This window comes from Sprattus sprattus (assembly GCF_963457725.1).
Source record: "Sprattus sprattus genome assembly, chromosome: 14".
NCBI classification, from domain to species: domain Eukaryota; kingdom Metazoa; phylum Chordata; class Actinopteri; order Clupeiformes; family Clupeidae; genus Sprattus; species Sprattus sprattus.
In genome coordinates this window covers 6,303,529-6,321,028 of record NC_137912.1, presented here as the reverse complement: position 1 = coordinate 6,321,028, position 17,500 = coordinate 6,303,529, and the positions used below count along the sequence as shown (strand labels likewise).

The 17,500-nt window shown below is 44.7% G+C and overlaps 1 protein-coding gene across 1 annotated transcript in view; it reads left to right on the top strand.

Annotated features, from left to right (window-relative positions):
• dnah6 (dynein, axonemal, heavy chain 6) overlaps window positions 1-17,500 on the top strand; it is a gene marked incomplete at both ends in the record, with an annotated part of 66,113 nt that overhangs the window by 26,815 nt on the left and 21,798 nt on the right. Inside the window, 23 exons of the mRNA XM_080851363.1 lie at window positions 692-839; window positions 1,041-1,198; window positions 1,608-1,739; window positions 4,481-4,652; window positions 5,039-5,185; window positions 5,564-5,637; window positions 5,833-5,987; window positions 6,098-6,329; window positions 6,755-6,907; window positions 7,080-7,220; window positions 8,031-8,273; window positions 9,073-9,240; window positions 9,724-9,959; window positions 10,378-10,639; window positions 11,114-11,237; window positions 11,633-11,829; window positions 12,233-12,436; window positions 12,957-13,082; window positions 13,386-13,550; window positions 13,642-13,709; window positions 14,216-14,396; window positions 14,828-15,007; window positions 16,267-16,500. Coding sequence (XP_080707489.1) covers window positions 692-839; window positions 1,041-1,198; window positions 1,608-1,739; window positions 4,481-4,652; window positions 5,039-5,185; window positions 5,564-5,637; window positions 5,833-5,987; window positions 6,098-6,329; window positions 6,755-6,907; window positions 7,080-7,220; window positions 8,031-8,273; window positions 9,073-9,240; window positions 9,724-9,959; window positions 10,378-10,639; window positions 11,114-11,237; window positions 11,633-11,829; window positions 12,233-12,436; window positions 12,957-13,082; window positions 13,386-13,550; window positions 13,642-13,709; window positions 14,216-14,396; window positions 14,828-15,007; window positions 16,267-16,500 — 3,900 coding nt within the window. The remainder of the gene's footprint in view (window positions 1-691; window positions 840-1,040; window positions 1,199-1,607; window positions 1,740-4,480; window positions 4,653-5,038; window positions 5,186-5,563; window positions 5,638-5,832; window positions 5,988-6,097; window positions 6,330-6,754; window positions 6,908-7,079; window positions 7,221-8,030; window positions 8,274-9,072; window positions 9,241-9,723; window positions 9,960-10,377; window positions 10,640-11,113; window positions 11,238-11,632; window positions 11,830-12,232; window positions 12,437-12,956; window positions 13,083-13,385; window positions 13,551-13,641; window positions 13,710-14,215; window positions 14,397-14,827; window positions 15,008-16,266; window positions 16,501-17,500) is intronic.

The following is a 17,500-nucleotide window of genomic DNA, read 5'->3' as shown; positions in this document are numbered from 1 at the left end:
CTTGTACATTCAAAAGAATCACCGAGCTGTGTCCTAAGACTCTTGCATCACCATCAATTTAACCACGATCACACCTGACAATGATTACACAAGTCATTTGGCTTCTTCTGTGAAGGAACATGATTATGTGACATTGACAGTGAAATAGGCCTAGCTTGTTTTTGTACGTAAATTGACCTAAATCTACTTATGATGGCTCTATTCTATGGTTTATAGAGCATAATGATGACTTTGTAGTATTTCATTAGTTTTAAGGGTATTTTAATGGCCAATTCAACAAAAACAACTGACACTTCTTAAATATGCCTAGTGTTCTAACAATTTTGGCCACCACTGTATATATATATATATATATATTATTTTTGTTATATTTTTGTTATATTTATAATAAAATATAAAAATAAATTAATCTCAATCTGTTGGTGTCTTGGTCTGTCTGTCTGTCTCTCGCTCTGTCAATCTCTCTGCCTCCCTCTCTCTGTGACTTTCCCTCTCTCTCTCTCTCTCTCTCTCTCTCTCTCTCTCTCTCTCTCTCTCTCGCTCTGACTCTCTCTCTCTATCACTCTCCTTCTCTCTCCTTCTCTCTCTCTCTCTCTCTCTCTCTCTCGCTCTGACTCTCTCTCTCTATCACTCTCCTTCTCTCTCCTTCTCTCTCCTTCTCTCTCTCTCTCTCTCTCTCTGTCCTCTTCAGTCAGTGGTGGCTCGTGCGCTGCTCGATAGAGTCCAGGAGGAGGCTGGGTATGTCCCGGTCTACATCAACTTCTCTGCCCAGACCTCCTCAGCGCGCACTCAGGAGATCATCGAGTCCAAGCTGGAGAAGAAGAGGAAGAACATCCTTGGTGAGCGCGATGAAAAAACATAATTACTAAATATCTGAAAACTGTGTCTAAAAGTGTGTCTAAAAGTTATAAATCTACTAAATAACCAATCTCACTCATTTTTACTGTGTAAATATCTGAAAAATGTGTCTAAAAGTGTGTCTAAAAGTTATAAACCTACTTAATAACCAATCTCACTGATTTTTACTGTGTGGTTATCAGGAGCTCCAGCTAACAAGAAGATAGTGATTTTTGTGGATGATCTGAACATGCCCAAACTGGACTGCTATGGCTCCCAGCCTCCCATCGAGCTCCTGCGACAGTTCCAGGACTTCAAGGGCTTCTACGACCGAGAGAAGTTCTTCTGGAAAGAAATACAGGTACCCAGGTGTCCAATATGTTTATCTGACAAAACGACAAAACTCAATGGCCGAAAACTCTTAAGAGGTCTAAAGATCGTCTTTTCTCTTTGAACAGTAATCAGTAATACACTTTATATACTATACTAGTTTATAAACCATACTATACTAGTTTATAAACTACACTATACTAGTTTAAATATTATACTATACTAGTTTATAAACTATACTATACTAGTTTATGTACTATGCTATATTATTCAGTTGTTCAGTTTAAATTAATTCAGTTTGATGAGTTGTCACAGCTTTCAGTGTGCAGTGTTATTTGAGGTGTGGGGAAGATGTGTCTGTGTGTGTGTGTGTGTGTGTGTGTGCAGTGTTATTTGAGGGGACTGAGTGTGAGGTGTCCCATGTTCCTCTCGGCCCGTAGGACATGACGATCGCTGCAGCGTGTGCGCCCCCTGGTGGAGGCAGGAACCCTGTGACCCCGCGCTTCATCCGCCACTTCAGCATGCTGTGCCTGCCCACCCCGTCAGAACACAGCCTCAAACAGATCTTCAAGGTTAGACACACACACACACACACACACACACACTCGGGCATACATGCACACACATCAAGGAGAGACACACACACTCACACACACATGCACATATATCAAGGCCAGACACACACACACACTCACACACACTTGCACACATATCATGGCCAGACACACACACTCACACACACATGCACACATATCAAGGTCAGACACACACACACACACACACACACACTCGATCATACATGCACACATATCAAGGCCAGACATACACTCACACACACATGCACACATATCGAGGTCAGACACAGACACACACATTCACCCATATCAAGGTCAGACGCACACACTAAAAAAACACACGCCACACATGTTCCAAATTAAACATGATAATACCTATCTGACCCCAGGTTATTACCTTATTTCGTAATTACATTATTATTCAATACGTTTTGACAGCTGCGTGTCACATTAACATTCTAGCTCATAAAAGTGATTAACTAAGTGGTCCTGCTGATAAACTGATGGTAGCACACATCGAGCGCACACACTCATACAAACACACACTCATACACACTCATACAAACACACACTCATATGCACTCATACAAACACACACTCATACACACTCATACAAACACACACTCATATGCACTCATACAAACACACACTCATATGCACTCATACAAACACACACTCATATGCACTCATACAAACACACACTCATACACACTCATACAAACACACACTCATACACACTCATACAAACACACACTCCTATGCACTCATACAAACACACACTCATATGCACTCATACAAACACACACTCATATGCACTCATACAAACACACACTCATATGCACTCATACAAACACACACTCATATGCACTCATACAAACACACACTCATACACACTCATACAAACACACACTCATATGCACTCATACAAACACACACTCATATGCACTCATACAAACACACACTCATACACACTCATACAAACACACACTCATACACACTCATACAAACACACACTCATATGCACTCATACAAACACACACTCATATGCACTCATACAAACACACACTCATACACACTCATACAAACACACTCATATGCACTCATACAAACACACACTCATATGCACTCATACAAACACACACTCATATGCACTCATACAAACACACACTCATATGCACTCATACAAACACACACTCATATGCACTCATACAAACACACACTCATATGCACTCATACAAACACACACTCATATGCACTCATACAAACACACACTCATATGCACTCATACAAACACACACTCATATGCACTCATACAAACACACACTCATATGCACTCATACAAACACACACTCATATGCACTCATACAAACACACACTCATATGCACTCATACAAACACACACTCCTATGCACTCATACAAACACACACAACACCTGCAATCTAATGCAAATCACTCTTGATGGCCATCTCTTAAGGCGAGACATGGCAGGTGAATAGGGTAAAAAATTTAAATACAAGGGATCACCATGAAACTTTACCAGTTGATTACATACATCATTACAAGAAAAAAATGTATTACAAGTTTTTGAATTTTGCATATTTAATTATGCTAATTAGGATGGATCTCATTAAATATGCAAGTTTTTGCATATATTTCAGGTACATGAATCTTAAACTGTGATAAAGCCAGGACCAAAATTCTTTTTTTATTTTGTTTATATATCAAATGACAAAAAATACTCAGATGGATTTTAGGATATCTGCTTTTATGACCTGGGAAATCAAAATATACTATCCGTGGCCTTAAAAACCCTATTTTCGCCATGATTTCCAGGTAAAATGACCCATAAATCTGGCCAGGAACAATTTATAAATAAATCCATCTGTAGATGTCTTCATAACAATGCTCTGTGTGAAACTGGGAAGTGTGGTGTACCTAGGTTCTACATAGGCTGAGAAATGTGTACCTAAAAATGAAAAAACACTCATTTTGAGAAAACCGCATTTAAAGACAACACGTGGGGCACTGAGCGAATCACGTTAGCAGAAAAGCGCCGTCAGCCAATGAATCCCTTCAGAAAGTCAGGATTGGTTGCTGAAAAGAAAGGAAATGCCCATATTTGGATTACACAGCCTTCTGATCGAGGCTCATAGCGTTAAAGTCATTCCAGACATGACAGATGTCGTGTAAAAAGACGAAACGCTGAACGTGGTTCAAGGGAGAATTCTTGGTAAAGTTAGGAGAAAATGGATGCCGCGGCTGAACTAAATGCAGTGAAACAGACACTTAAATGTGTAATTTTGACGTTTTCTTTATGGTAGTATGAAAGATAACAAGTTAAAGAGGCAAACTAGCCCAAAATCTCAAATTTGACCAGGGCATGAAAAAATCGATATTTCACCTGCCGTGTCTCGCCTTAAATAATTCCATGTAAATGTCATTCATTCATTGCCACTAACCCTCGGTAGTCGTCTTCCAGCCTTCTTACTGTGCCGTTGATGCACAGTACTGTGTGGGTCTCATCACTCCTCTCAAGTTCAAAGTTCAAAGTACTTTATTTGTCATTGCCACAATGACAACGAGACAGTAGAGGCAGCAACAGACTTCTTACACAGCTAAATAATAATAAATAACAATTAATACATAGATTCATAAATATCATACATAAAAATAATAATAAAACATTTAAAATTAAAAAAATTAAAATAACCTCTGACCTTTGACCTCCATCTTTCAGTCGATCCTGGGCGGCTTCCTCCATGACTTCCCCCAGGCGGTGAAGCAGTGCGCGGGCAGCATCGTGGACGCCGCCGTGGAGATCTACCACCGCATGAGCGTGGACCTGCTGCCCACGCCCGCCAAGTCCCACTACGTCTTCAACCTCAGGGACCTGTCCAAGTGTGTGCAGGGTAAGAGACAGGTCACAGGCATGCACGCACACACACACTCACAGGCACAGGCACACGCACACGCACACGCACACACACACACACACACACACACACACACACACACGCACACACACAGACACACACACACACACACACAGGCACACTCACACACTGTTCATTTAAAAACAATATTCATTATCTTTGGTTTATGGAAAATCTCTTACCCTCAAACAAGTCACTTGTATTTGCCTGGAATTTGCCACATACCCCCCCCCCCCCCCCCCCCCCCCCACACACACACACAACCACACACACACACATACATAAACACACATACACACACACACACACACACACACATACATACATAAACTTAGCTCCCTGATGGTTGTGGTTCTGTTCAGGAATGTTGCAGTGCGAGGCTGGAGCGGTGCGGGACCAGACGCAGATTTTCCGTCTGTTTTGTCACGAGACTATGAGGGTCTTCCATGACCGCCTCATAAACACCGAGGACAAAACATACTTCAACACTATGGTGTCGGAGATGGCCAGTAAGACACCTCCGCAGCTCAAGAAGAGCTTCACTGGAATATTACAGATAATACTCACTCTCATTTGTTTGACTTTTAAAAGCTTTTAAAATGTATAACCACCCCGCTTACTTAACAAGTCAATAGTTCTTTTTTTTCAAATTGTCCATTTTTTGTCTTTAAAATGTATAACCACCCCCCTTACTTAACAAGTCAATAGTTCTTTTTTTTCAAATTGTCCATTTTTTGTCTTTAAAATGTATAACCACCCCCCTTACTTAACAAGTCAATAGTTTTTTTTTTTTTTCAAATTTCCATTTTGTGTCCACTGTTCACCCCTGTGGCAGCAAGTAATTAAAATGGCTCCTTCTGAGATTAATCTCTCTCATTAATCGGCAGGTAAATATTTTGGACTTAACCTCCAGCCTGATTATTTCGTGACAAAGCCAATCATCTTTGGAGATTTCATCAAGGTACTTCACCCTACATCACTCCTGCAGAAGCATATGCAAACATTTCACTTGTTATCTAATTGAATCGTTGAGACGGCAGATAACCTTGTTGTGACTTTGTCCCAGAGCAGCCTATCAGAGAGATGGATTGATCCTGGTGTTTATTTGGGGTCTGTTGAGCTCCGGTTGTTTGAGGTGGTTGAATGTGCTCGACAGGTGGGGGCCGAGAAGGCTGATCGCATCTATGAGGACCTGACAGACATGGACAAAATCCGGAATGTTCTGCAGGACTACCTGGACGATTACAACATGACCTTCTCCAAGGAGACCAAGCTCGTCTTCTTTCAGGATGCTGTAGAGCATGTGTCTAGGTAAATACTTTTACATTTGAGTTTGTGAACATACACTAGTGTGTTTTTCGGTTGGAAATTTGAATTTCTTTCTTTCTTTCTATTTTTCTTTGTTTTGTCTTTACCAATAGGATTGCTCGCATGATTCGCCAAGAGCGTGGCAATGCCCTGCTGGTTGGCGTGGGTGGCACAGGCAAGCAGTCTCTCACCCGACTGGCTGCCCACATGTGCGGCTACCGCTGCTTCCAGATCGAGCTCAGTCGCGGCTACAACTACGACAGCTTCCACGAGGACCTGCGCAAACTCTACAAGATGGCGGGCGTGGACGATCAGAACATGGTCTTCCTTTTCACCGACACACAGGTGTGGAAGATGCACGTCAGATCACATGTCAGATCTCATGTCAGATCACACGTCAGATCACATGTCAGATCACACGTCAGATCACACGTCAGATCACGTGTCAGATCACACGTCAGAACACATGTCAGATCACACTCCTCCACAAAACTGCCTCTACATCAACTCTACATATTGACTTCCTTCACTCTGTTTCTATCGTAGAGTTTATGCAATTTGATTATTTGATAATGTAGATAATAATATACTTTGCATCCTTATTCAGTATATGTGTATTATGATACACATGATTTATTGAGTAAATTAGCTTTCAATACACCTACATCATGGCAAATATTCAAGCGTCTTAGCAGTGGCAGCGGTGTCAGAGTTTGAGTTTGAGACAGGCCTGTGACAACTGTCCTGCTTTTCACTGGCCGTTGCTTTAGATCGTGGTTGAGGAGTTTCTGGAGGACATTAACAACATGCTGAACTCAGGTGAGGTGCCCAACCTGTTTGAGAAAGACGAGCTGGAGCAGGTGTTGGCAGCCACCCGACCCAAGGCCAAGGAGGCGGGCATCAATGAGGGCAACAGGGATGAGGTAGGCTTAGCAGATGGCGTCAGCACTATTCATATCGGTAGGGAAGATAAGGTTTACGTTAAACGTGTGTGTTTGTGTGTGTGTGTGTGTGTGTGTGTGTGTGTGTGTGTGTGTGTGTGTGTGTGTGTGTGTGTGTGCGCGTGTGTGCGCGTGTGTGCTTGTGTGTGTGTAGGTGTTCCAGTTCTTTATCCAGCGCGTGCGTGAGAAGCTGCACATCGTGCTGTGCATGAGCCCGGTGGGCGACTCCTTCAGGTCGCGCTGCCGCCTGTTCCCTTCGCTGGTCAACTGCTGCACCATCGACTGGTTTGTGCAGGTCTGTCTGATGTCCATGAACAGTCCTTATATAAATATACAGTACCAGTCAAAAGTTTGGACACACCTTCTCATTTTTTGAGAAGTTTTTTCTTTACTTTTATCATTTTCTACCTGGTAGATAACACTTTTTTTTGTTTTGTACATCATTCCATTTGGGTTCTTTCGTAGTTTAAATGTCTCCAGTATTAATCTACAATGTAGAAAATAATAAAAGTAAAGAAAACACTTAATAATAAATTAAAGGTGTGTCCAAACTTTTGACTGGTACTGTATATCCCCTTTTTCACTCTGATTTCACTTTCAACCCCCGTCCCCTCGTCATGAGGATTCTCACTCTGATGTCATTTCTCATTGTGTTTCTAATGCACTTGACCCGTAGCAGATATCTCTTGGGAGTTTGTTCAGATGCAAGAGCTGTTCTTCCAGAATATAAAATCCTTGTTTTTTTATAGTGTTAGCGAGGGCCTCTAGATATTTCTTTTGAGTGATTTATATGATCATGTTAACATGGTCTTTTTCTCCTCTCCTCTCATGTCCTCTGCCTGACTCTCCCTCTTCTCCCCTCCCTCACTGTCTCCCTCTCTCATCCCTTCCCTCTCTCTGACTCTATCTCTTCCTCTGTTTTTTCTTCTTACCTCTGTCTGTCTCTGTCTCTCCATCTCTGTTTCTCTCCATCCAATCTAAATGTGCATGATTGGTCAGATACAATGTATTGCCAGAGCTCTTACAGGAAAAGTAAAACGTAAATAAAAGCGAAAAAGAGAACACATCTTATGACGTGTCTCTCTCCCTCTCTCTCCATCCCCAGTGGCCGCGGGACGCTCTGCTGTCGGTCTCGCGGACCTTCTTCCTGAACGTGGAGCTGGGCAGCGAGGAGATGAAGGAGAGCCTGACGCAGATGTGCGTGGAGATCCACGTAAGCGTGACGGAGATGGCCGAGCGCTTCTACTCCGAGCTGCGCCGCCGATACTACACCACGCCCACCTCCTACCTGGAGCTCATCAACCTCTACCTGGCCATGCTGGGCAAGAAGAGGCAGGAGCTGGTCATGGTGAGGGCACACACACACACACACACACACATGTACACACGCTCTCATCAACCTCTACCTGGCCATGCTGGGCAAGAAAAGGCAGGAGCTGGTCATGGTAAGGGCACACACACACACACACACACACACACACACACACACATGCACACACGCTCTCATCAACCTCTACCTGGCCATGCTGGGCAAGAAGAGGCAGGAGCTGGTCATGGTGAGGGCACACACACACACACACACATGCACACACGCTCTCATCAACCTCTACCTGGCCATGCTGGGCAAGAAAAGGCAGGAGCTGGTCATGGTAGGGGCACACACACGAACACATAGCTTCATCAACCTCTACCACGGGTGAGGGCACACACACGATCATGTAGCTTAGCGCTTCGCAGTGAGGATCGACTAACGTTATTTACTGCAGTGGTTTACTTAAACCACTAAACATTTACGAAACATTAATGTAAGTATCCCCAAGATATGGGTATTGTTAACTCTAACTGCAATAAGCATTTCTCCGTTGCTGTATTCTGTAGGCCATTCCATATTAATATCATGAACAACTTTTTGTTGCTCTCCTGCATACTTGAGATCGACTGACAATCGTTTCATTTTGGCTTACACAGTATTTCTTCTGGGTTCATACTGGCATGACGTAATCAATAATACTGTATGTCGGCCAGTGGGGGTCTAGTTAGGCTGTGGACCTAAGAAAGGCTGTTACAGCTCTGTATTTTACAATCGACTATATTTGAGTTTGTCCACCACTGGTTTTAATGGAGGACTATTCTATGTTTGTGTGTAGGCCCGTGACCGTGTGAAGAATGGTCTGACCAAACTGCTGGAGACGAACGAGTTGGTGGCTAAGATGAAGATCGACCTGTCCGCTCTGGAGCCGGTGCTCAAGCAGAAGTCCATCGATGTGGGCGCTCTCATGGAAAGGCTGGCTGTGGACCAGGAGAAGGCTGACGAGGTGTGTGTCCTCTCGTGTTTGCTGGCATGCTGCTGTGGACAAGCATTATTTGTGCCGCCACACACAGAATCACATTTAGACATAACATTTTCGAGAGAAATTTCATTCAGGTCAGAGCGCATGGTTGGCACCCTATAGACCCGGGTTCGAGTCCGGATGGGGTGACCACACTCTCCCTTTGGCTACAAATGGTCCCGATGTTCATCTCCAGAATGCCTGTTACAGTCTTGTGTGCACACACAGACACACACACCTCATGAGCTTTTTTATTTAGTTTTAGTCTGTGAGTGCTTGATCTACTCAAAGTGAGTCACTTTATTTTCACTCACTCCCTCACCTCAGTTCGGTTTTCTTTTCTTGGGAGTACAACATATGCACAAACACACACACCCACACACACACACACACACACACACACACACACACGTCAAACAAGCACAGGGAAGAGTTACATTTTGGCATCCCCGTCCCATCCCTTCTCAGGTGCGCCGTGTGGTGACGGAGGACCAGGCCCTAGCCAAGGTGAAGGCTGAAGACACCCAGGCCATCGCCAGCGATGCCCAGCGGGACCTGGACGAGGCTCTGCCCGCTCTGGAGGGTGCCAACAAGGCCTTGGACGCGCTCGACAAAGCGGACATCTCCGAGCTCCGTGTGTTCACCAAGCCCCCGGACATGGTCATGACCGTGATGGAGGCAGTGTGCATACTCCTGCATGCCAAGTTAGTCACCACGCCTGCAAACACATACGCACTTTACCCGATTACACTTTAAGACTCAACTGATTACACTTTAAGCTTACAAATTACATTTCTCTACTAGCTATAGTAGCTATACAAGTTGATGACATGCTTACTAGGGGTGGGAATCTCTTGGCACCTCAAGATTCGATTCCGATTTAGAGGTCAACGATTCGATTCTAAACCGATTATTGATTTTAAACCGATTATGGATTTTAAACCGATGATCGATTTTAAACCAATTATCGATTATCAATTCTAAACCGATTAAACGCATTATCAATGCATTTCGACTTTTAAATCATTTGAGTTTGCAACTCAGAGTCTAAAATCACTTCCTACTTTGTGTTTGATAATTAAAGAAAATCAACAGATGAATTACCTTCTCTATTTGTCTCAGGACTGACTGGTCCAGTGCGAAGCAGGTTCTCGGCGACTCCTACTTCCTGAGAAAGCTGATGGAGTACGACAAGGACAACATCAAGCCGCAGCTCCTGCAGAAGCTCGCGAAGTACGTCAACAACCCGGACTTTGTGCCCGAGAAGGTGGAGAAGGTGTCCAAGGCCTGCCGCTCCATGTGCATGTGGGTGAGGGCCATGGACCTCTACTCCAGGATCATCAAGGAGGTGGAGCCCAAGAGGAAGAAACTGGCTGCCGCTGAGGTAGGAGATCCACCTTCACGTGATTTACAGGAGACATATTTAAATGTTAATAGTAAATGTATTCTATTTCATCCTATCCTAACATGTTCTATTTCATTCTATTGTAGTATAGTGCAGTATAGTATGGTATGGTAGTAGTGTAGTATACAGTAGTAGAGTATTAGTATAGCATTTGCATAAGCATTAGTATGGTGTAGTATAGCATAGCATTAGCATTAGCATAAGCATTAGTATAGTATAGTATAGTATAGTATAGTATAGCATAGCATAGCATAGCATCAGCATCAGCATCAGCATCAGCATTAGCAGTAGCAGTAGCAGTAGCAGTAGCATAAGCATAAGCATTGGTATAGGATGTGTAGAATAGTATAGACAAGGGAATATGTTACTTATAAGATGTGTTGAGATGTTAACATGAAGTTATTGAAGACATACTGGAAGGACTGACATGGTGTGGTGGGCTGTGTTCTGCAGGCAGAGCTGGAAGTGACGATGGCCACTCTTCAAGAGAAACAGCTGCAGCTGCAGGAGGTGGAGAACCAGATCAAAGTCTTACAGGACCAGTTTGATAGTAGTGTGGCCGAGCAAGAGGGACTGGGTGAGAGAAAGAGAGAGAGAGAGAGAGAGAGAGAATTCATACTGTAAACTGGAGATGAAGGTTCCAGTTTGTGTATATGCCTGTGTTAACGTGTGGTCTGCCTGTGTGTGTGTGTGTGTGTGTATGTGTGTGTGTGTGTCTGTCTGCGTCTGTGTGTGCGTGCGTGTGTGTGTGGGTGCGTGTGTATATGTGCGTGTGTGTGTGCGTGTGTGTGTGCGTGTGTGTGTGCGTCCGTGTGTGTGTGGGTGCGTGTGTGCGTGTGTATATGAGTGTGTGCGTGTGTGTGTGCGGGTGTGTGTGTGTGCGCGTGCGTGTGTGTGTGGGTGCGTGTGTATATGAGTGTGTGCGTGCGTGTGTGCGGGTGTATATGTGTGTGTGTGTGCGTGTGTATTCAGCTAAGACCATGGCTCTGACCGAGACTCGTCTGGGCCGCTCTGGGAAGCTGACTGCAGCTCTGGGTGATGAGCAGGTGCGGTGGCAGGACAGCATCACCTACTTCGAGCAGGAGATCAACAACGTCACCGGCAATGTCTTCATCGCTGCTGCCTGTGTGGCTTACTATGGTGCCTTCACCTCCCACTACAGACAGCTAGTAAGTCACTCGAGAAATAGGATGGCGTATTTTGTGATTAGTGCATGGCTTTGGTCCAACATATTCAAGTTTATAATAGAACTTAATATTATTTATTAAAGTTTATATAAATTGAATTACAAAAGCTATAGTTCCAGCTTTGTTGACTGTATTACTCATCATTTGAATAATCCAAATCTGATCTACCGGTAATCTCTGTCTTCTGCATAGTGGACAGTTATGACTCATAAAGTAATGTTTGTGTAGTTTTACTATCCTTTATTTTATTTTTACCTCCAAATAATACAGAAAAACACTATCTTTACGACTATATATATATAGTAAAGATCTATAGCATTTTTTTTCTGTATACTTCCTAACTTCACTTCACAATTGACACCTGTGTGTGTGTCCCGGTGCTTAGCTGATAGACCAGTGGATAGCGCGCTGCCAGGATCTGGGCATCCCCATCAGTGACAACTTCAGTCTGATCAACCTCCTCGGGGACCCCTACGAGATCCGCCAGTGGAACGCTGAGGGGTTGCCAAGGGACACCGTATCCACGGAGAACGGTATCCTGGTGACCCGTGGACGTCGCTGGCCGTTAATGATCGACCCTCAGGACCAGGTTGCCTATCTCCACAGACATAATGTTTACAGGGCTCTTAGATTTGGTATTAATGTAATAATGTTAGATTTGGTATAATGTAATAATGTTAGATTTGGTATAATGTAATAATGTTAGATTTGGTATAATGTAATAGTGTTAGATTTGGTATAATGTAATAATGTTAGATTTGGTATAATGTAATAATGGTTATCAGATTGGCTTCAGATAATTTGGTATTGGCCCACTGACAGCATTTTTAAAGGACTGTAACCTGCGTATCTAAGGTTTAAATATGTTTTCCTTATATTTTCTTTTTTTAGCTGTTGAAGCCTTTTAATTCATGGTATGTGCTAGGTTGCGCCTCTGAAGAACAGTGTATTTAATCTTGGCATGGAACATGAATAACTAAACCATTACAATAGCGTTATCATACAGTAACACTATCTATCTTGACTCAACATTAGTCTCGACACTGTTGAGGCCAGTATGCAGGTACACATTATAAAGGCTAACTCCAGTGTGTAACTCTGACCCAAAGGCCAACCGCTGGATTCGGACGAAGGAGAAGGTGAACGGCCTGAAGGTGATCAAGCTCACGGACTCAGGCTTCCTGAGGACGCTGGAGAACGCCATCCGCATGGGGATGCCTGTCCTGCTGGAGGAGGTCAGTTGTAACCTTTGACCCCTATTCAAATGCATTCAGTGTTGTGTTAATGCTACAGATACTGCTTCATGAAGACTACAGAATTGTGCTAATGTGTGTGTGTGTGTGTATGTGTGTGTGTGTGTGTGTGTGGTTGTGTGTGTCTGTGTGTGTGTGCGTGTGAGAGAGTGTGTGTCTGTGTGTGTCTGTCTGTCTGTCTGTCTGTCTGTCTGTCTGTCTGTGTGTGTGTGTGTGTGTGTGTGTTTCTGTGTGTGTGTTTCTGTGTGTGTGTGTGTTTGTGCACATGTGTTTGTGTGTGTGCAGCTGAAGGAAACCATTGACCCGTCCCTGGAGCCCATCCTCCTGAAGCAGACGTTTGTGGTCGGAGGCAGAACTCTCATCCGCCTCGGAGACTCGGACATCGACTATGACAAAAACTTCCGTTTCTACATGACCACCAAGATGGCCAATCCTCACTACCTTCCAGAGGTGTGTGTGTGTGTGTGTGTGTGTGTGTGTGTGTGTGTGTGTGTGTATAGACATGGTTGTGATGAAAATGTTCTGTGATCTTGCTACTCAGGTGTGCATCAAGGTGACCATCATCAATTTCACTGTGACCAAGTCAGGCTTGGAGGACCAGCTTCTGAGGTTAGCTGAGGTTACCTTATATGCTCATGGCAGGACTGCACACACACACACACACACACACACACACACACACACACACACACACACACACACACACACACACACACACACACAGACACACAGACACATACACACACACACACACACACACACACAGACACACACACACACACACACACAGACACACACACACACATACACACACACACAGACACACACACACACACACACACACACACACACACACACAGACACACACAGACACACACAGACACACACACAAGCACACACACACACACACACGACCTCACCATGTGTTTGACTCGCTCTGTACGCACTACTATTCACTTAAAGGGTTGATTAACAACCTCAGGACGCAGGCCTTTTACATACACACACATACACACACAAGTTCAACCTGTAAATGCTATTATCAGCTTATTCCTGTGATGATGTAATAGAAACATGATGGTGAAAGAGGTGCTGTTGGTTCTGGTTCCCCTCAGTGACGTGGTCCGACTGGAGCGACCCGACCTGGAGGAGCAACGGAACCAGCTGATCGTGCGCATCAACGCCGACCGCAACCAGCTGAAGGCCATCGAGGACCGCATCCTCAAGCTGCTCTTCAACTCACGGGGCAACATCCTGGACAACGAGGAGTTGGTGCAGACCCTACAGGAGTCAAAGGTCAGCATTCGTGTGTTTATCGAGGCCCTGTTCGAAAAACTCTTAAAAGCGTTTTCTCGCTCAGATTTTTCAAAAGTTACCGAGAAATAGACATGCCACTATCCGATAACACCGTTATTGTAACCAGCAATAATGGTTGATGTGATTTACGAGGCGTCAGTCACTCAACTTTCTAACATTAGCACGTTGGCCTACGTAAGGTTGCTATGTAAGCTACGTTCTTTCAGAACGTCACATGCGCTTGGCCAATCTCTTTCTCTTTTCACTGTGTGTGTGTGTGTGTGTGTGTGTGTGTGTGTGTGTGTGTATGTGTGTGTGTGTGTGTGTGTGTGTGTGTGTGTGTGTGTGTGTGTATGTGTGTGTGTGTGTGTGTGTGTGTGTGTGTGTGTGTGTGTGTGTGTGTGTGTGTGTGTGTGTGTGTGTTTGTACAGGTCACATCAGAAGCCATCAAAATGCGTCTTGAGGAGGCGGAGGCCACGGAGGAGATGATCAACGCAGCGCGTGAGAAGTACCGTCCAGTGGCCACTAGGGGCTCCGTCATGTATTTCGTCATCGCCAGCCTGTCCGAGATCGACCCCATGTACCAGTTCTCTCTCAAGTACTTCAAACAGGTGCACCACCCTCCACTGACTGCTCTACCTCTGCAGCCGCAGGAGACCTGACCTCTCAGCACATGAGGGTCTACATGTGCCTGCTTTTCCATTACCGCTAGAGGAAGAGCTGTGTGTAGCCCCTCAGGCCTCAGCCACTCAGAGATCAGCCACTCAGAGATCAGCCCCTCAGGCCAATCAGAGATCAGCCACTCAGGCCTCAGCCAATCAGAGATCAGCCACTCAGAGATCAGCCACTCAGACTTCAGCCACTCAGGCCTCAGCCAATCAGAGATCATCCCCTCAGAGATCAGCCACTCAGGCCTCAGCCAATCAGAGAACAACCCCTCAGGCCTCAGCCAACCAGGCGTCAGCCACTTAGAGATCAGCCCCTCAGGCGACAACCAATCAGACAACAGCCTCTCGGGTGTCAGCCACTCAGGCGTCAGCCCCTCAGAGATCAGCCAATCAGACATCAGCCCCTTAGGTGTCAGCCACTCAGGCATCAGCCACTCAGGCATCAGCCACTAAGGCGTCAGCCAATCAGGCATCAGCCACTCAGACATCAGCCACTCAGACATCAGCCACTCAGGCATCAGCCACTAAGGCGTCAGCCAATCAGGCATCAGCCACTCAGGAGTCGGCCAATCGGGCATCCGCCAATCGGGCATCATCCCCCCGTCTACTGCACTCTGAGGAGTATCAGAGGAGCCTTTCTCCTCCAGACCAGTGCTATTAATCCTGCTCCAGGAAACACACTCTCTGTATTGCAATGCACATTTCATTTAACTTCCTATAAAGTCCTGTATACATGAAGCACTAATGTGCACTAATATCATATCATAATCATGTAATTTTATAAACAAGCACAAACCACTTGTCACTGCCCTCAAGGTTCTGCTCTCTTGCAGTCTACAGCCTACAGACATGCAGTATAGGGTTGAAAGTTCCCTTCAGGTTTAAGGCAATGGCCGACACATATAAAAACCCTAAACATCTTACATTACAGTGAAATCCTTTGACTGGCCAAGGCTGTTATCCAGGGAATCCTACTGCATAATGTTTATTATTTTAATGTTAATAATTATTATTGGAGTTTGCATGTTCTCCCCGTGCCTGCGTGGGTTTACACCTGGTACTCCGGTTTCCCCCTACATCATAAAGACATGCAACACATAGTGAACCCCCTTGAAAACGAGATGGTACATCTCAAGGGGTTTAATCCAGAATTTCCCCAAAAAATTAAAAATCCCACCCCCCCCTCCCCCTGTCCTCCTCAGCTGTTCAACACAACCATCGAGGTGTCGGAGAAGAACAGCGACCTGTCCGCCCGTCTGGAGATCCTGCTGCGCAGCACGCTGCTGGCGGCCTACACCAACGTGTCGCGGGGCCTCTTCGAGCAGCACAAGACCATCTACAGCTTCATGCTGTCCGTGGAGATCATGATGCAGAGCGGGGAGCTCACCAACGCAGAGTGGCAGCACTTCCTCAGGGGAGCCAGCAGCATAGACAAGGTCAGTCTCTGGGATGGAGGAGGGAAGAGTGTGTGTGTGTGTGTGTGTGGGTGTGGGTGTGTGTGTGTGTGTGTGTGTGTGCGTGTGTGTGTGTGTGTGTGTGTGTGCGTGTGTGTGTGTGTGTGTTCTGTGTGTGTGTGTGTGTGTGTGCGTGCGTGCGTGCGTGCGTGTGTGTGTGAGAGAGAGAGAGAGAGAGACAGAGAGGCAGGTTAAGGAGAGAAAGAGAATGAGAAAGACACATAGAGAAAGAGAGACCAACGGTAAGTGACAGTACCTCCAACCATGTGGCAGTGGTCAGGATGGACAAGATGAGTGTGTCAGAGGGAACCCATGCTGAGTACAGAACAGACAGAGGCAGAGAAGACAGAAGTGGAATGACAGAGAGGAATAGAAAGAGAGGACAAAGACCATTTGTTTTCTGTATGCATGTTTGTTTGTATGTACGTATGTGTGTATATACAGCCGCGGAAAAAATTAAGAGACCACTTCAAAATTATCAGTTTCTCTGGTTTTACTATTTATTGGTATGTGTTAAAGTAAAATGTACATTTCTGTTTTATTCTATAACCTACTGGCAACATTCCTACCAAATTTCAAATAAAAATATTGTCATTTAGATAATTTATTTGCAGAAAAATGACAATTGGTCAAAATAGCAAAAAAGATGCAGTGTCTTCAGATCTCGAATAATGCAAAGAAAACAAGCTCATATTCATTTTTAAACTACACAATACTAATGCTTTAACTTAGGAAGAGTTCAGAAATCAATATTTGGTGGAATAACCTTGATTTAAAATCACAACTTTCATGTGTCTTGGCATGCTCTTCACCAGTCTTTCACATTGCCGTTGGGTGACTTTATGCTACTCCTGGCGCAAGAATTCAAGCAGCTCGGCTTCTTTTCATGGCTTGTGACCATCCATCTTCCTCTTGAGCACATTTCAGAGTTTTTTTTATGGGATTCAGGTCTCGAAATTGGGCTGGCCATGACAGGGTCCTG